This window comes from Citrus clementina, unplaced genomic scaffold, assembly GCF_000493195.1.
Source record: "Citrus clementina cultivar Clemenules unplaced genomic scaffold, Citrus_clementina_v1.0 scaffold_3, whole genome shotgun sequence".
Classification (NCBI taxonomy): domain Eukaryota; kingdom Viridiplantae; phylum Streptophyta; class Magnoliopsida; order Sapindales; family Rutaceae; genus Citrus; species Citrus x clementina.
Window position 1 is genome coordinate 7,934,512 of NW_006262339.1, and position 19,594 is coordinate 7,954,105.

The window sequence follows — 19,594 nt, forward strand, 5'->3', positions numbered from 1 at the left end:
GTTATTTTATATCCTTAATGGAAATAATTTCAGAAATAAGGGATTTCAATGATATTATTCAAAAGAGATATATCAAAAGACCTCCGCCTCGCAGCCTCTGCGAGTGCAAATAACTACGCCAGCACATGCACCACCGTGTATCGTCATCAGTGGCAGACCAACATCAATTTTCAGGTGAAGAAAATGGAAACCCTAGAGCCGTACTCTCAAGAATCAGAAAGAAATTCGAAACCGGAAACAGAAAATCCTAGCACCAGTTCGGTTTCTCTATCAGCGCCCCCGCCGGCATCGGTGTTAAGGCTATGGAGACCAGCTGCTCAGCGAAACGTGAGGAATCAGTGGTCCAAAATGGCATCGTATCGTCAACAATGGAACCTTGCTACTTCCAGTGGCAGGTCCCACGCTACTTCACTAGTCAACTCTTACTTATCTCAAAGGTTTTTCCTTTTCTCCCTTCTGCATTTTGGTTTTTTTTTTAATAATTTTTTGTAGTAAATTTCTTATTTTAGTACTTTGTTTGGTTTCTGAGAAAATTGTAGAAAGGTTTTGTGAAGTTAAAAAGTGTATCTTCACTTACAAGCTCTTCTCTTAAGATCACCTATAAAATGCCTTTTTAAGAAATTAAAAAAAAAAATTAATTTAAAAGAAAAAAAGCATTTCATTTCTGAAGAATACAGTCAAGTGATTCCAGAATTAGACAAAAGTGACTATCTGAAAGCACTTCTGATAATGCTGGGAGCAATGCCAACACATTTGAAATTGATGACTTGAACAAAAAAGAAGAAGAAGAAGAAGAAGAAGATGGTATTGATATATTGTGGTTTATATATTTCTCTAATTGTTTGATATAGGTACCTGCCTTCAATGGAATTGGGAGTCCTGAATGATATGCCCGATATTCGAGAGAAAGCTTCCTTCAAATTGGTCAAGCAGCAGGTAATTTTATCTTGTACTATTCAAGTTGTATGTTATGAATGGAACAACATTAAGCCATACCTTTACATTCAAATGTGTTCTAACAACTCTGCATGCTACATTAGAATTTTTTTTATATTGTTACATGGTCTTTATGATAGTAGACGTGGAATATTTTTCTAGATTGGCTGAGCATTTTATAGTCTCTTCATGCCTGAAGGTATGTGTTCTGGATCTTTTACTACAGAAAAATGCGCTGTCATTTTTAGCATTTTAGGATCACTGATAACTAGTTGAGTGCAAAGGGCTTTCTGGTTTTGCAAAAGGAACAGAATTAAGGGTAAATATTCTAGTTACAGAACATGTATGGTTTTGAAAATATTAATTGGCATTAATTGATTAAATCATGATAGTAAACAGCAAATTTGTGGGTGCATTTTCTTGTCTATACACTAACTAGTTGCTGTTAAATTGAAGGCAACTAGTCTTATCTTCAAGCCAAGGGAAGAGGTTATAAGACAACCTAGCTTGAGTCAGAAACCAAGAAAGCAGAAGCAACTAAAGTACCTACTGAGACAAACAAGCCGTGTCTGCCCCATATAGATGAATACCGTCTTATGGAAGCTGACATTAACCCAGCTAGACATTTTCAAATTTCTTGTTTCTTTATGAAATTTGACCAAAGCAAGAATAAAGTTGAAGTAGAACAATTTGCTCCTCCGTATTGTTTTAATAATTCAAATCTCTAATTTTACAATCTTCTTGCGTGTACATGAAAGTACTAATATAATCTTGTTCCAGGAGCATCATCGGAGTAAACTGTTATCAGCTTACAAGGATATGGTATGTATTCTTAACTTGTATCTTGACATTCATTATAATGCCAAACACATCTTCCATTGAAAAGCTGGGTAAATAGTTCATAAGTGGCACATATATATTGAGCCCCTGATTGAGAAATCCATACTTCACGTATGTCTAAGCCACATAGTGCTTAGTGTCAAAAAAAAAAAAAAATGCTACATAGTGCTTACCTTTTTAAACATATGGTGGTAATATGGATCTAAGAATGGGCTCATTTGGGACTCCTCGGGGCTCAATAAACAACCATATGAACTTTTCTAAAATTTCTTGCATTGATAATTTTTATCCTTTAACATTTGGCAGAAGCTTTAAAGATTCTGTTTGTTCTTTCACAGGTGGCTGCTGTAAATTACATGGTAAACACTAGCAGATCCATGCGATGTTTTCTCAAAGGACCTAGCAGTAGTCCCCTTGTCCAATTTTCTAGTTATTCTGAGGATGTAAATGACACTGGTGATGGTGGTGGAATGCCAGTCTTTTCGTTTTCTCCAATTGCTGCATTTGGTATTTGTCTATCTTCCCATCCCATATGCTCCACCTAACATCCATGGAGTTTGAAAGCATCAATTCATTTAATGATCTTATAAAGGGCTCTTAAAACTTCGATTCCTAAATTGTTTATGGGGAAAACTATTCTAAAAATAAAAAATATTCATGGATTTAAGCTTTGGTGGAACCAGTCCATTTGATCCAATAGTGTTCCGTTAAATAGGAACAGATTTGATAACTACTGATAACTCTCGGATGGAGTATTAAAACGGAAAAATCCATTAGATAATGACGAACTGTTTATTAGTTAGTTTTATTTAATTCAGTGTATTTACTGATAAATAGCCTTTAGCATTAGAAATGGAGTTTACTTGATTAACTCATGCTGTAAGATCATATCCGCCTAAGTTTTATATGATTTTAGATATTGATTGTGATCTCTGAATGATCTCAGAGAAATTAGCTGAGGAGCTTGTTCAGATGTTTGAATTAGAACTGAATTTGAAGGTAAATCACTTTTCCTGTTTTGTTGTTCTTTTCGCCATGAAAGTTTTAAAATTTCTACATGCTATATATCGTTTTCTTTGTCTATAGTTTCACTTCTTAACTTCGTGGTTTTACTTGGCTTTTGCAGCGGTTGCTTGTCATAGAGTTGTTGTCCATTAGTTGTGAAACTCCACAAGTGTATGAGTTTTGCTGGTCAGATGAGCTTTATCCAGGTGAATTTGATGATTTGAGTATGTGCAACTTGTATTCTAAAGAAAATCATCAACTAGTTACCCCAAGACTGAAGGATTGTAATTCTGCTATGCATGCTCTACCTGTACAACACAATCATCAGCCCAACCAGGAGATCCTGCAGGTACTGGGTTCAATTTCATATATAATCAAGAGTTGCTCTTTTATTTTTTTCATTTTAATTTTTTTTTTTTTTTGGGTCTCAGAGCAAAATAAGAATATTAGATGTAGGAAATGTACATGGAGAAGGGGCAAGAAGTCCACAAAGACGAAAGACAAAAATTCCCAAGTGCAAGAACTACAAATCCTATAAGATTAAAAATTCTAGCTAATGATTGCACCATAGCTGCTTCACAATTAATCAAAATAAAGAAGAAAGATAAATCTTTAAACTCCAGGGAGATAGAAGCCCATATAATCAAGATTTACTGATTTATCATATAAACCATCTCCAGTGCTTTTTAAACTGGAATGTTTTTACATTTTTCTTCAAAATGGATTTGACTTGCTTGTATATGGGCTCGGAATTATAGCGGAGGAAGTATTAGTTTGATATAGCTCTTGTTCTCTTAAGGGTTTAGGAGTTTCTCTCTTGTTCTTGTGTCCCTAATCTTATTCTCTTTACAACTATAAGATCTTTATGTCCTGCAAAACATAAAAAAGTTTGAAGTAAAATCTGCCTTCACAAAGCCTCCTATCTACCTGTAACACTGGAGATTGAAGAAATGAATCATCAAAGAAAAAAGTTTGATGTGTCAATTCTACATTAGTAGATTGTAGTAATTAGGTTCAAACATTCCTTGCTTGTGTATAGTGACTTATCATGCCAATATTTTTTCTTGTACGAGACTTTCCTGGATTCTTTGACTTTTATATCACAGGTTTATCTAACAACTTGGCTTGCGGAGGTGAATGTGGATACTCATAGGTAATGTGGGAACTATAAAGCGGACAAGCTCCAGTTAATTGTGTTTCTATTTTAGAATATACCACTTACAACGAAATACCAATTATCAAAATTTAGGGTAGTACCAGCCGTTTCTTCAAATGTGAAATTGAAAATAGTAGAACCAAATTTATTTAACTTAAATAGAATGCAAAATGGTAATGAAGTTAATTTTTATCTCTTTGATGCAACACTTTTTAAGTATTCAATAGCTACAGACGTCCTGATAGTCCGTTGTTTCGGTTTTACAGGGTCAATGAAATATTCACTACAATTGGAGAGGAAATGCATGTAAGCATTTCATGAGCATCTTTCCAGTGGAATGAATTATCTTATCCCCAAGAGATTTCTCAAGAAGGTCAAAAAGTTTTAGTTATTATATTGTCAAAGACATCTTATCTACATCAATGGTCTTGCGCGGAATGTAAAACTCCGGCTCCCACAAGTTACCCAACCCCAAGAAAAGTAAGAACTATCGACTGTGAAAAAATCCCGTCATCTTTACTAATGCAAATGGTCATTGTTATAGCTTCACTTTTCTATATGCATAGCCCTTATCAGTAGGGATACCGGAGACAAACACTACAAGGCTACATGCAACGAGAATTTCTGAAACGCTTGTGGAAGACGTGATCGAGACAATTGTGTCAATTACAGTCGGGGATGCGAAATTTCTATAGGTGCATATTACACATTGTATTGTATTTTGTGAAATTTCTATGGGTGCGTATGACACATTGTATTGCATTATGATGTACAATATTTGGTGTTATATTGTGTTGTATTAATTTTTTTGTGATTAATTTTATTATATATTAAAAAAATAATATTTATTAGTATTTAGAAAAATACTAAATATTGAAGTCTTAGATTTTAAAATTTTAACTTTTTTTAAATATAAATGTTAAAAATGAGTGATGATAGAGCACAAATTCTTGTATAAATTTATCTTGTACTAACTAATGTGGCATTAATTCATTGGTTGAATGAAAATACAAAATAATAAAAATAAATCATGTGAGTCAAGAGATATTTAATTCAACTAATTTTATTATATTACATCAGTTTGTACAATATAAGTTTGTATAAGAGTTTGTGACTGTATCACTATTCGTTAAAAATTGTCATAATTCTTTATAAAAATTGAAACTTATAATCTTCAATTTTTGGAAGCATAACATTTATTTTTCAATATTTTCTAAATATATAACCTATGAAATAAAAATCGAAACAAATAATTTAGTCAGATAATCTCTAAAAAATATAATAAAATAAATAAATAGTTATAACTTACTATATTAATTTGAAAGAAAGTTTACTCATACTACAGATAATCACAAAATAATACAATGATATAACAGTTATAACATATTCACTAAGAAAATGAATTATACTAAATAATTCAAATAAAAATTCTAAAGTAATAATATTTTATATTATTATTTATATTATTTAAATTTATCCATATTTATATTACTATTAGTTGTATTAAATTATTATTTAGGTATTTATTATTAATTATGTTAAATTGTTAAATAATAATCAATTTTTATATACTTACTATAATATAAATAAATAATGTAATATTATGTTATATTTTTTTGTATATTATTAAGTATTTATTATTTATTATATTAACTTATTAAATATTAATCAATTTATTTATTAATTAGTATAATATAGTTAAACAATACATTATTCAATTATATTTTTAATATAATAAAAAGTAAAGTAAAGTAAAATAAAATAATATTAAATAATAATTTATTAATTTATATTAATAATTATAATGTAAAAATAACATTATATAATAAATTATTAAATTAAATAGTTATGTTTATTTTTTAATATTATTAAAAAGAAAAAAGAAAAAACAATGTGACAGTTGACGCATTAACGCACCCCCCAAGGGCCAAGGTTAATGCGTTTCAATCAATTGCCAAACGTGAGATTTGGTTAATTGATGTTGGGACCACGAACTAATATTATGTAATGTTACACGCCAAACATATCCCGTATGTATTGAAAATGGTATAAAATTTGGTACAAAAGGCACAAAAGACAAGAAAAATTCTTATCTTGCACTGATTTTTTTTTTTTTTTTTTGCCATATAATTACCATTTTTCACATATGGTAAAACTTGGATTGGGTTGGGATAGGATAAACATAATGGCCGAGCATAATACATCTTCAATTCCTTTTCTTGAACATTAACTGTTTAAACCGAAATTCGAAATTGCGCCAACGTTAGCCTCGATAACTTGTGAACTGCTTGATATCCTTAGACAATTCGGCTTACTAGTTGACAAATTTTTGTTAACCTAATCATCGTTTTGCCCTTTACGGACGTTTGCAATCTTATTTGCTATTTGGAATTTGTTAGCGCGAAAAGCATACCATCGGTTTGTCAACACAAGTCACATTATATTAATATTTTAATGCAAAACATGAGTGAATGCAAAAAAATCTGCCTTTTATGCCCAATTTTACCAATTATTTTACGTTCTCTATTTGTCAATATGAAATCCTAATAAACATTTCATTACAGATCTTTATCACAAAAATATCTCATTGTTTATCAATTTACAAAAATATGATAGGTTAGTTAATGGGCAAACTCAATCTAATTCAATAGACCCGATCCAATCCATTTTAATTTTAACCCACTGAGTGGGTTATTATAGTCAATTTTTTCAAATTTAATTAATAATTAGGTTGAGTTAGTTTAATAATGATAAACATATTTTATCCAATCCAACACACGTAAATAATAATAACAATACTATGTTAATACTTAATTGCGAAACCTTAAAGATCTAAACAACTAACCTAATTTTTAACTTCTTTTTCTTCTTTTGTAAAAGAACCTATTTCATTCTCACATTTACTATTATGGACTCTAAGTTCAAAACAAAAATCACACTATTAAATTTCAATTCTCAATCGAAGTTAGGTAATTCTTTCATTCATTCTTTCTAAAAGGTCATTGCTGATTTTTTTAAAAAAATTTAAGATGGTTGATTTTTCAACTTTTTTTATTGAACACTAATCAGTGAGTAATATTTTGATGTTAACAAATTTATTTCAAGTTTTACATTTATTTATTTATTTATTTTACTTTGACTTTCAACCCAATCAACCCAACATGATGATTTAAGAATTGGATATGATTAGATTGAATAAGTTTATATAGTCGAATTGAATTATCTTTATTTCAATTAGTTCAATAGTAGATTGGATTTAGTTTTCACGAACTCTATTCAATCCAGTCCATGCCCACACCTAATTGTAACCACAAGATAATTGTGGCAAATTATATAAAAAAATTACTCCTACCAAAGAAGGTTAAGTGCCTGTTTGGTATGGCTTATTTAAGAACCATAAGTGCTTATTTAATCGTATAAGCATTTTTTTAAAATTTTTATGGTGTTTGGTTATTTTTTTAGTAGAATTTTTTTAGCTTAAATAAGCTAATTTACCTCTACTAGTAAAAGCCCAAAATTTGAACTTTTGGGAGTAGAGGTTATAGAGCTTTTCTAAAAATAGATAATATAAAAAATATTACATAGTTTGTGCAAAAACTCTATTGGTATAAGCTCTACTGCTATAAGCTCTACTGTTATAAGCTCTATTTAATAAGCTGTACCAAACGGAACCTAATGCTAAGTTACATGCATATAACTTACAACTCTCTCACATAAATAGTGAGTGGTGTGGGGATCCACCAAAGAATTGCCAGCACAGTAATAATTCTGGTGAAGTAAAATCCTCAGTGTTAAAAGTTGGTTTCGTCTTTTGCTTAAGTAGTAAAAGAAACAAAAAAATAAAAATAAATAAATAGTGAGCAATGGGGCGCATACATTCTTTGGTTGGCTATTGTATTTCTCTCGTCTCTATTCTTTCGTTTTCACTTACAGAAAGCTCCCGCTGCACTTTTTAGAAAATATCAGATAAAAAAAGGGGAAACATACGCGAACTTTCACTTCAAAAGCCAACAAAAAAATGCTGTAAAGGTGGACTGTTGGCTGGACTCAACTCAAAAATGGCGAAAATGGCGTTCATGAGGATCAAAGAAAATAAAGTCATCTAAAAACAGCAAAATGCTACAGCTTACCTTCGCCCTCAATTTAATAAGATTAAATTTAATATTCCTTGTGTGATTAAACATAATAACAGGCAAAAACACATACATGTTATGCATTCATAAGAAGAACAAAAATAAAATGGCCAACATAGCCTACAAAAGCAAGCAGGAGACCTAGCAACTTAGCCTATCAACAAATAAATAAACCATACGTACATCTGATTAAAATTTTTCCAATTAAAGCAGACACTAAATGTGGCTGTTTGGTTTTGATGGACAATAGCATGGGACTCGTAAGCAGAACTGAAGTGAAAAGATGCCTCAAAATAAGCTGAAATTGTAAATTAAATCCATTTGTAGTAGTGTTTAGATTGTACAATTTAAGGAATTCAACCGATTCCTTTTTTAAAACTGAGACCAAGTGAGGGTGGAATACAAATTTAATGAACTACTAAAAAAGGTCCTTCCTCGTGTAAATAACCAATGCCAATTTGTACAAGAGGTTTTGAAATTCAGCTCACAATGAAGAGTGATTGACACATAAAATTGAAAAAAAAAGAGTATAAACTATTTATTGGAAAAAGGCTAAACTCGTATGGACTCCATAATCTGTAATTAGTAAAATAGCAGTAATAACGGTAACAGATGACCAAAAAAAAAAAAAAGTAAAGCAGAATGTATTGTCAAAAAGCTCTCTGATAATCAATAGTTTTCTCCCAATACTTATAACAGCGGAGGACTAGAACCCACTTGCAGAAATTTATCATTAGCACGCTATCCAGTTTTTAAACTCTAAATTTACACCTCAAGGTTCTGCAGTATTAAATTGCCATACATAATTTGGCAAAACAGAGTTCAACAATGAAACGAATTATTTGATAAAACTTAGCTCATAGCAGAAATAATAATAATTGACACTAGAACCAAGACTGCCACTATCAGACCTATACACTAACTCACATATCCACCCACTTATATCTCAGATACTAGAAAAACCAAGGGCATGAAACACAGTACCAAACTTAAGGTAAACCACCAGAATCTGTAATAAACAAATTGCTCTAACCCAGTAAAATAGTTGCATCCTCGAAGGACCAAACTAATTTCTAGCATTTAAAAGAGAGACAAAAAAGATTCCGGACCAGATATAGTCATATGGAAAATCAAGATATGACTGCTGAGACCAGAATTTAAGATTTAAAAACAGGAAACATATAGAAATTACCCCACTAGATGTACTCTAACCACTTAATAGAAACAATTAGCAAGTAAACAGAACACAATTATGAAAATAAAACAATTATAGATGTCACCAAGTTTCGTCCGCCATTCATATCTCAAGTGCATTAGAATTAAGCTAAGCAAGTTCCGGTACTTCCGATTTGCCCCAGATTTTAGAATAGCCAGCCCAAGCATACCACTTTGTTTATCTGATGGTGGAGCGAAAGACTCCTTCCCTTGCTAGCCTGGATTGATATACCTCACAATTTTCAAGGATGCCTATGCCAATAGCCCTTGAGCTATTTGGTTTTACTAACTATGCAATATTAAATAACATTCACTGCAAGTTAGTCTTCTATGACGAATTACACATGAAAGCAATTAATGAGGTGTCCAAAGACCATATAACTCAATCTATTATAGACTGACAAAGATAGCCACAACACCTTAGCCAGTTAGCCTTCTATGATGGATTGCATGTGAAGACAAACAATGCATTACAGGATTTGTTCGAAATATTGAATAACTTGATTTATAATAATGCGGTTAACTTTTTATTTGTTACTTTGTGTGCATTTCTAGTATCAAAAGAATGCGCACTCATCTCAATTTTATTAAGATACTACAAGAGAAAGATAGTCAATGACTTGGGGATGCTAAAGAAAATTCAAAATAGAACACAATAAAGCTGTTTTTTTCCAAAACTGGAAACAAAAATTTTTCTGAACTATTCATTGAATTTGGTTGTTTGATATTGGTCCATTTATGCTAAAATTCCGACCAACGATGTTACAAATTTGTAAGAGTTCAGACAAGAGATGCAAAATAATAAAAGCATAAAAAGAATAATTAACTAGCCTAATTCTTGGAATAAAATTGGCAATTCAAGATTTAGGGCCATCATTGCCCCTCCTTCGCTCCCATCCCGATAGATCCCATGAGAAAAGGAAGAAAGGTAAAATCTCATGATCCATGAATAGAACCCCATGATCTGAACCTCAACAATGAGTACACATGATTTACCCGGGCCTTAGCTATGTGCGAACACCTTTGAAAAAATGCTTCAGCTCTCCCCATTTACTGAAAAACATGGGGCACCTAGTTTCTCTACAGACTTCCAAAGAAGAATACAAAGACCAATTTATACCTTCAAGAATTGATATCAATGGCCTAAACGAAAATCTAAGTCTCCACTGCTTATATGGAGATGTTCTGCTACTACATTCCATTTGTGTGGTTCAGTTATGAGCAAGTGCCAAGTTTTTAAGTTGGAAGAGATAGACAAGAGAAGCGTGAGGGATGTCGAGACAATTGATGAAGAAAGAAGGAAAAATCAATTAATTAATTATCAAAGTGAAAGACATTGTACCCTGTCAGGGAGATTCCTAGGAATAGGTAGTGCAGTAACATATCTCTGGGGGAAGAATTTCTGAGCATTTGCATCAGTAGACGACGAGGCCTCAGCCCCCTCAGCTTGGGCCCGGCCATGGAATTTGGCAAAACGATTGATGACAGAAAACTTCTCTAGATCTTGACATTCCACTCTCAAGTCTAAGATTGAGGCTCTCTTGTCCAGTCTGCATAATCAGAAAGCAGAACAAAAGCGTGAGAAAGAGAAATACTTTATGTACAATAAATGTGAAGCTGAGGAAATGTTTATAGTATAATGCCAGTAGGAACACCATGCAGCCACAAAAGAGAACTAAAACGTTAAAACCATTTTTCTCTCCATGGAAATCCCAATATTAAGCAAGAAAAATACTAAAGGCACTAAAATCTGGCATTGATTCTCTGTCCAACAATTCACTTCTTCCTCCATCTAAAACTAGCACAGATGACCCAGCAACTGAAATCACGTTATTACGTTTAAACAAATAGATTTAATGACTTAATATCCCCAGTAATAGCAACAATGTTATTCAATGACTGTGTGAGAAGAAAAGACCTTGTACAGAAAATTGAACTAAAGAATCATTAAATACTGAAGCAGGTTAGATTTGATTCAAAGAACGTGAAAACTTCATTTGAGAGCTTAGGCTTGCAAACAGTGACAAAAAGGCAATAATAAAGGGGATATAAAAATTGGAAGACAGATTACCTTGAAATACATTCTTCCAGCTTCTTTGCTCTATCAGCGAAGTCTTCCATGGCTTTCAATATGTACTGATCACCGATTCTCTCAGAGGTTTTAAGCTTCTCAGAAAGGCTGAAAAATGTATTTCACAAATCATGTTATTTATTTCCACAAGTTATTATCCTTCCCTAATCAACTACAAAACCTCAATGATATAGCAGAAGCGTGCTTGAACAATGTCAAAGAGCAATTCTTACGGGTTTCCATTATCATGCACAGAAGCATCGCTTTTGGAGCAAGATATAGTACTGCAAGCATCTCCTAATGCTGATCTGGCAACAAAGTAGGTCACACTCTCATAATGTGAACTAGCATCTGAAGAGAGAATTTTTGCATGAGGAGGGTGAAGCAGTTGCTGCATAAGCTGCGTAGTCAAAATAAGCCTTCTTTTCGATCTAAGCACTGGTGGCCCATCTTCAGTCAATTCAGTTTCATCTCCCACCTATTATCAGAAAGAATCCATGAGAATACTACTATCACAGATTTAATGACAAAGAAATAATGCTTGACAAGAGGTGGACGACCAGCCACCAGTCCCCCTCCCCCCCAACCCTCTTTTGTTTTGACAGACACACACAAGAGAACACAGGAATAGTAAAAGCAGACCTTCTCCAACAATCTATTTGCCGCTCTGGCCCATTCGGCTTCTGCCATGCTGCAAATAACAGAATTTCAAATATTCAATTCAGGAAAAGAGAAAACAAAATAAAATATAAAACACAATTATATTCAGGAAAAGAGAAAACAAAATAAAATATAAAACACAATTATCTTTGTTAATAACCTAATATAAAAGACAAAAAAAAAGTATGTTTTTGATCATTAAAGAGCATAAGAATTTAAAACACTTGATCTATTGGGCTATATATGACAATCACCTGATATTCTGAAGCCTTGCAAGACCCTGCGTCACTTCTCTATGCCAAGGTAGAAGATCGGAAGTTGCACTTTTACGCTTCTTTGGTCTCACATGAACCAAACTTTGATCAGAGGTAACAGAAGGCAAAAACTGAGAGGAAGAAGGATAGTCATTTCTCACTGACATGGGAATTGAAGTTTGCTGAATATTGCCAAGCTGCCTAGCATCAGCAACAGAATTGGCTTGTGGTGGATGGCCAACATCTAAACTATCAGAAGGCTTTCCCACAATGAAAGGCTGTTCCATAGTCTTCACAGCAGTGATTTTCCGTGCATCATAGACAGATAACATCTGCCCATTTTTAAATGTTCCATACTGATCAAACCAGGATGGAGCCATCTGGGGACTGATCTGAGAATTCTCCCCTCTAACAGCAACTGCACTATTACCATCAGTAGAGCTTTGAGAATCATTATGACAAACTGTAAGCATATCACGGGAAGATGAATTTGTCCCAGGATTATCGCCTGGCTTTGATGAAAAGCTTAGCATCTTAGAGTCTCCAGGTGGAAGTGGGGTATGATTTGTTGATAATTGTTGTTCCCCAACAGGAGATACCTGAGAACCATCAATACCAGAGTCTGGACCCTTGAATCTCTTCACGCTCCTATTATCTGGATCAGTCTCAGTACTTTTCATTGCCTGCATTTGGTGCAGTAAGGAGTAATTTTGATGCCGCAAGTTGTTTGGCTTTAAAGAACGACCAAATGCCTCAATATCTCTTTGGATAGTAGTAGAATTTGAAAGAGTAGAGTCAGCAATAGAATTTGCAGCAGATTCTTTCCCTTGCAACTGTGAAGCATTCATTAACTTCTCGCCCACATCATTCTCCGACAGTACTTGCTGCTCTTTTGCTGAATGGTCTTCCTGAGCAAAGCCTTGTGGCTTTGCAGAATATGCTGCAAAGCCAGATCGGCCATTATCTCCTTTTTGGGCAATTTGATCATCTTGCTTCTCTGGGCGAGAAAGAGTTCTTTCTAAATTATTAACAGGTTGAAGATGGGTCTTAAACAAATTGGGAGGAGCCTTTGAAACTGATGAACTTTGTTGGTTTGAAACACTGGCCCACGCATTATGAGACATTTTTGAAAAAGCACCCTGCTGAGACATGCCGGGCATAACAGACAGCTGAGGAACTGGCATAGCCTCCAAAACAGGAAACTGTTGTGCTGACCCTCCATGGTTTTGGATGTTACTACTTAGCTGGGATGTTTCAGTAGCAGAAGTAAATTCACCACGGGAAGTGCCTTTGACATGTCGGGCACTGATGCCTGAGCTGCTTGACTAGTTTGAGTTCTCTCAGAAGAATCCCCTATCTGTTTGACAGGCTGGCTTGGCGCTACTTGACCACCACTACCACTGATTTGCTGGTTCTGATGATGACTTCTGGGATATTGAAAACCCGCAGAAAAATTCCCCTGGATATTATACTGTGAAGCATTGTTGCTAATTTGTCCAGAGGCACTAGAAATATGATTCCTGGAGTCACCTTGGTATGTTTCATGGGAAGTATGCAAGGATTGAACAGAGGCAGTGGAAGCTAACCAAGAATGGCCCCTTCTTCCCATATCGGAACTGACACGTGTCGAACTTAGAGAAGCCTGAGAGGAACTCTGTGAAGATATAGCATTGTCTGCAATGGACAACCTTTGGGATGGGGGGCCCAGTTGCAAACCAAAACCTTGTGAGGCAGAAGACTGATTTTGCTGAAGATGATCAACAGACCCATCAGAGATTTCCGCTTCAGGTATCTGAGATTGATTGCGATCAGTAGAGCTGAAGTTTGTTGCATGGCTGTGTTCCTTTGACTGATCCACCTTATGCAGAAGCTCAAGCATATTTTGACTGAAATCAAGTTATAACATTCACAAAATCACACTCCAATCGTCCAAATCATAATTTGATAACTCAGTAATAAATTCTGAATAGAAATATTTCCGAAGCCAAGTCAGGAAACTAAACAAACTAAGTCTGTCAGCTATTGGGAACTATAAAATATCAGAATAATTTCTTATAATCCCAGATACTAATCTTGAGTAAACAATGTTTTGCTGAAAATAACTATAAAAAAAATGACACAAGCAAATAAATTGACAAGCTAAAATGAGAACATGCAGAAAATGACAAATATTCAATTACCTCGATGGAGCAGTTCTGTTGGGAGCATAGTTTCCAACAGATTTGTCGACGGAAGCAGATGCAAGCGGTGCATAACCAGGATGCATGCTTCTTGAGGGCCCCTCATCCATGCATTTCATATCTCCTTGAAGACGGCCCTGTAGATATAAATTAAAAGAAAATTAAGTCTGATTTTGTTATATATATATATGTATAATATGTATGTATATATAGACACACACACACACACACAGAGTCATTCTCTCCTGTGAATGTCCGCATTTTGTTAAAGCAAGAGTCAGTATAAGACAAAAATTTGGTACAACTATTATGTATAAAGCATTGGATAATTAATGAATTGGAATCCACAATATCTTTAGCAACTCTTGACTGGTCTTGATCTTAAAAAATTGTGCACATTTGCACAGAAGATTTCTTTTGTATGTCCATGCATGCATGCAGATGCAGAAGTACATCATTCAATCACCTTCGCATTGTCCATAGAATTTTTCCCACTGTGACTGAAATATTTTGACTGCCCAAAATATGCTTGGTCATGACCTGTCAATCCTCGAGAAGCTTGTTGGGTCATGGCCTGAGAATGTGTAGCATTTTTCATTCCAGAAGAAGATTCTGTATCTATATCAACATCACCCATAGGATGATACTGAAATTTGCGTGTCCCAGAAGGTTTTCGACCAAAATGACCGGATGGCTTTTGCCTTCCACCAGGCAAAGTACGTGAGTCACTTCCATCTAACCAAGTATTTTCTTTGAAACCTGTACTTGTACGATGGGATATGTTAGAATGAAAACTGTCACTTGATTTTTCTCTAGTATTGGAATTCTCCAACTCTCGTTCAACTCCCATGTTATCAGGGCCATCATGTCCTGATGATTCTATAGCTTGTGGACTCTTATCCAGATGTTGCTGATATTTTCCTTGAACTTCACTACCTCTAGGATTCACGGAAGAATCAACATTTTTCCAGAAATTTAGATTATGACTATTTGGAAATTGTTGGCTGCTTTTCTGATTGGCCCTCATAGTACTAGAATCTGACATTGCAATTTCATTATTCAAATTAGAATCTTCCCGATTGACCTGCTGGTGCTGCATGGCAGAATTAGCATGCTCAGATGCACTAGAAACAGAATCAGTCATAATAATACCAGCACTCTGACCCATTCGCACGGAACTTTTAAGTTCAGTATTCTGATTATGCTGCAATAAGCTTTCATTACTCTGATCTTTCAAAGTTGAACCACCGCCAGCTGATACAGACTCAATAAAGTTCCAACCATTTAGTCTATTGTATGGTTGGCCACTGGTAGAGGACATGCTCTCTAGAAGGTTCCAAGGAACTGAATGGCCCTTCGCATGTAGTTCTGCATCTGAGGAACGGGCAACATTGCCATTAAAATGACTTCCTTCAGTTACTGGTTTTTGTACAGGGCTGCGATCAAACCATTTGCTTCCATCTCCAGAGAACTGCTGAACAAACCTCTGAGAAGAATCATTCTGCAGCTTCTCACTTTGTTCTTGAAAAGGCTTGAATCCTGACCGCTGAACACCCAAAACGCTAGGATAATTAGCACCTGCATCAGTCTCACCAGATGAAGGGAAAGGTCTTGAGTTCACTGTAGACATAGTCTGCAAATTGCTATCAGCCCAAGCAGAAAACTGTTTGCTGCCATCATTAACATACGAGGAGGGCTGCAGAGGCTCACTACTCCGGACACCCAAACCACTCCATCCTTCCTGTAGCCCCACATTACCACTAGAAGTTTCAGCTACAGCAGATTGCATAAGAGCACTCCAGCTCCCACTTTGCAGAGAAGGAACTGCACCCAAAATCTCTGTACTATCCAACATATTAGAGCATCCTGACCCCATGGTACTCCTGCCAAAGGCATCCCACAAATTGTCATCTGAGCCAAACAAAATCTTCTCTTCTTCTGGATCTAAGGTAGCTGCATTTTGCGAAGGTGCAACCTGCAGCACAGTTTTTTCCTGTGATGTTTCTGATGGACCAACTAACCCTTGCCTCTCATGAAATTCTTGCATGGATGTGCTTCTTTGCTGGGTATTCATTTGCTGCAAATTTTCCAAATTAAGTCCACTGCTTCCTGCAGCAGACACAAACATGTTTTTCCCTTGATAGCCCTGCCTAGAAGCCATGGTTTCATCCTGCGTGCCAACTTGATCTGGAAACGCAGGGTGCTGATTACCTGGAAAGGAATTACTGCTGGCAGGTATCTGCTGCATTGTAGACTTATCCATTTGGATAGGAGAATACTGACTTGGATTAATCCTTGTGCTAGAGACAGGGACACCATAAAGAGATTGATCTTGTTGTGGGACAAAACCCATCACCCGAACCTGGCCTTGATCAGGTGGAAGCATAAGTCCACTAGAGGAGCCTTGCATAACAGGAGAGGCACCATGCTGCTGCCAATTTGTGTTGGCTGCCATTAGCTCAGGCTGCCATGAATAGTTAGATGCATCTTGCATGGGTATGCCATTGAAAACACTAGGTGCATGACTGACAACTGTTTGTTTTGCTACAGAAGAAACTTGATTTATGGAACTCAGTTGCCTTGCTTCTTGTTGCTGAAATGGTGGATTGTGTAACTGTTGCTGCCTCTGAAGTTCTTGTAGTTTCTTGAACATGACTTGTTGATGCAGTAGCTGCATGTCACTAATACCTGACTGATGCCTTGGCAGTGATTGCAGAATGCTAGAATGTTGACTGCTCATTTGCTGCTGACCCCCAAAAAAATCATAGTTAACAGGAGATTCAGCAGATTCCAACCCCATTGAATTTTTCTTGTTAAGTTCAGGACCATTTCCTAACTGCGAGTCAAGAACTTGCAAGCCTCTTGATGTCAAATTATGCCGATTATATTCTGAATCCATTCCCAAAAAGTTTGACTCATTCTGCCTCGTCTGTAACGCCTGATGTCCATGCATATAGCCATTCAAAGTAGGTTGGTTATGAGACTGGCCTCTAACAAGCTCTGACTTCAAAGCTGACTGAGTTAAGTTTAATCCATGCTGCACGCTTGAAGACTGACCACCATGTCCTCGCTCAGAATCAGCTAGTGTCAGAAAAGAGGAAACTACATTTAATAAGAGAGTAACTTGAAACCATATCACAAATGTCCACTTAAAAGTCAAGTAATCTAAAGTCTAATACCAAAAAGATTAGGAGGGATAAGAATAATCAGCTGTAAGAAGATATCCTTCAGAAAACTATACGAGGCACTTGAAACCAAATAATCAAGATGGGCATGATTAATACCTGATGGCTGCACACTGTAACTCTTCAAATTGGAAGAAAGAAGAGGCACACCAATCTGTCTCTGGCTACCAACCCACAGATTGTTATTTAACCCAGACCAAGTCCCGTCTACAACCTGTGACTGATGCTGGCCTTGGTTCAAGTTATCTTGGCCAAAAAAATTGTGGATCCTGTCTCCTACTTCGTTACCAGGCATAGATGATCCACCTCACAAATTTTCAGCAGCAGCTAAAATGTTGTGAAAAGAAAAAGACTGCCTAAAAATTTTTAAGAAAGATCAAATCTCCACTTGCAGACGAACATTAAAAATAATAATAATAATTATTATTATTATTATTATAGACTTTTTCCCCAAATTCAAAAATGTTTAGAATCACACCTCCTTGCCGTGCATTTAATTGTCTCTCCAACTGCCAGGGTTGCACTTAGAAAGTTAACCTGAGGAAAACTAATACAATGTTCATTATACATTAGCAACGAACTAGTGAGATAGTACATCAACTAAAGCAGTTATACACAAAGAGTCATACCCTAACTACCACTGATGATTAAAGAAAGAACTCTATCCCACATCAGGATCAATTCCCAATACTTTCTTTCCAAAAAACAAGCAGAAGACAGATGCTTTGAATTAAAAAAAAGGAGGAAAATGAACCATTATTGCACCTCCAATACCCACAGCAACACAAGTTAGGCAAAAGAGAATAAATAACATTAAACTCCAGCCAAAACAGCATCATCCCAGTTATTATAGAGTAAAGAAGAACGAAAAGACTTCCAAGAAACTGACAACTTTAAATAAGACAAAAAACTCCTTATCCCAAGCATCTACAGAAATTCTTCAATTTCTCAATTGCAAAGAGCCAAAGCTTGATATTTCTTGAATATGCAATAGTATTCTCGGATACCAATCATATTGTTGAAGAGTATAAAAAGTATGAATATCAATATATTATGGATCGATACCCCACGCCTATGCCAGACCCCTTCAATTGTTTACAACCAAATTTGAGTAAAGTGGATTAAGAGTCAGTGAAAAAGAATGGGGAGTGGTTCATGACACATGTTTTGTCCATTTTGATGACCACAATGAGCTTAGGAAGCTTTTGTACCTAGGAACAGTTACTCAATCACAACAGTTGTTGTTAAGGGGAGGCAGTGGATCATGTAGCAACATTTAAAACTTTATTTCTTCTCTGATTTGGCAATACTCGAACAAAACTGTTCACCTAAAAATTCCCATTCTAAGAATTTTTTCCTTTCTATGATTCTCAAGAACATCAGCATAAATAACATCAGTGTTTTTGCTTCAACGCACAGAGCTGAACCTCCCATCTCCCTTGAATCATGAAATCCCTCATTAAGAAGCAAGAAATGTCAGGTATATTGAAACTATTTATTTCAAGTGTTGCAACCCAAAAGAGAAGAGGCCATTAAACACCGAATTCAGAATCTAATATTGGAACCCGCATCAAATCTCTGTTGAAAGCAACGTGAAATTCGGACAGAAAAGAAATTCATAGCAGAAATAGCCCCTGCCCCAACAGAGTCCCCCATCCCGAAAGCTTATCTTCTTGGATGTGCTGTTCCAAGAAACCACCATTATACCACACAAAAAGACCATCTTGGATGTACTGTTCCAACCTACAATTAAACTTATATTATGAAAAAATATGGAATCAAAAGACTTTGCCTGTGTTCAGCGTCTAGGTCATGTGATAAATCCCCTGATTACAGAGGCAACGATAAGAACCATAGGTAAGATTGAACTTTACAAGCTCAGGCAATATACACATGATGAGACATTGATATGGACCTAAAATTAAGGAGTCTCAACTGTTAAATATACCCTCAAATGCA

The 19,594-nt window shown here is 35.3% G+C and overlaps 2 protein-coding genes across 7 annotated transcripts in view; one reads left to right on the forward strand and one right to left on the reverse strand.

Annotated features, from left to right (window-relative positions):
• Positions 1-80: 80 nt before the first annotated feature.
• LOC18049195 lies at positions 81-4,740 on the forward strand. 6 transcript variants are annotated; one of them, XR_002906681.1, is made up of 9 exons: positions 81-437; positions 852-936; positions 1,717-1,758; positions 2,115-2,283; positions 2,723-2,775; positions 2,903-3,130; positions 3,888-3,934; positions 4,204-4,417; positions 4,504-4,740. XR_002906681.1 is itself a non-coding variant. In XM_024189535.1 (9 exons), the coding sequence occupies exons 1-8, from the start codon at positions 184-186 to the stop codon at positions 3,932-3,934; spliced, it is 756 nt and encodes a 251-aa protein (XP_024045303.1). In that variant the 5' UTR covers positions 81-183; the 3' UTR covers positions 4,204-4,740. The 6 variants fall into 6 exon arrangements, 4 of the variants coding, with proteins under 4 accessions (XP_024045303.1, XP_006440722.2, XP_024045304.1 ...); XM_024189535.1 differs by having other exon boundaries at positions 2,903-2,987; positions 3,110-3,130; positions 4,204-4,740; XR_002906680.1 differs by lacking the exon at positions 4,504-4,740 and having other exon boundaries at positions 3,213-3,934; positions 4,204-4,256.
• A 5,833-nt stretch (positions 4,741-10,573) lies between these two features.
• LOC18049196 overlaps positions 10,574-19,594 on the reverse strand; it is a 10,951-nt gene continuing 1,930 nt past the window's right edge. The window contains 10 exon segments of the mRNA XM_024189208.1: positions 10,574-10,835; positions 11,357-11,464; positions 11,590-11,834; positions 11,999-12,047; positions 12,271-13,513; positions 13,516-14,156; positions 14,451-14,587; positions 14,917-17,531; positions 17,735-17,991; positions 18,114-18,172. Coding sequence (XP_024044976.1) covers positions 10,607-10,835; positions 11,357-11,464; positions 11,590-11,834; positions 11,999-12,047; positions 12,271-13,513; positions 13,516-14,156; positions 14,451-14,587; positions 14,917-17,531; positions 17,735-17,930 — 5,463 coding nt within the window. The 5' untranslated portion in view covers positions 17,931-17,991; positions 18,114-18,172 and the 3' untranslated portion in view covers positions 10,574-10,606.

Coding starts and splice junctions, on each gene's coding strand:
- LOC18049195 (XM_006440659.2), top strand. CDS start 184: ATGGAAACCCTAGAGCCGTACTCTCAAGAATCAGAAAGAAATTCGAAA. Junction 438..851: donor AACTCTTACTTATCTCAAAG/GTTTTTCCTTTT, acceptor TGTTTGATATAG/GTACCTGCCTTCAATGGAAT. Junction 1,759..2,114: donor TATCAGCTTACAAGGATATG/GTATGTATTCTT, acceptor GTTCTTTCACAG/GTGGCTGCTGTAAATTACAT.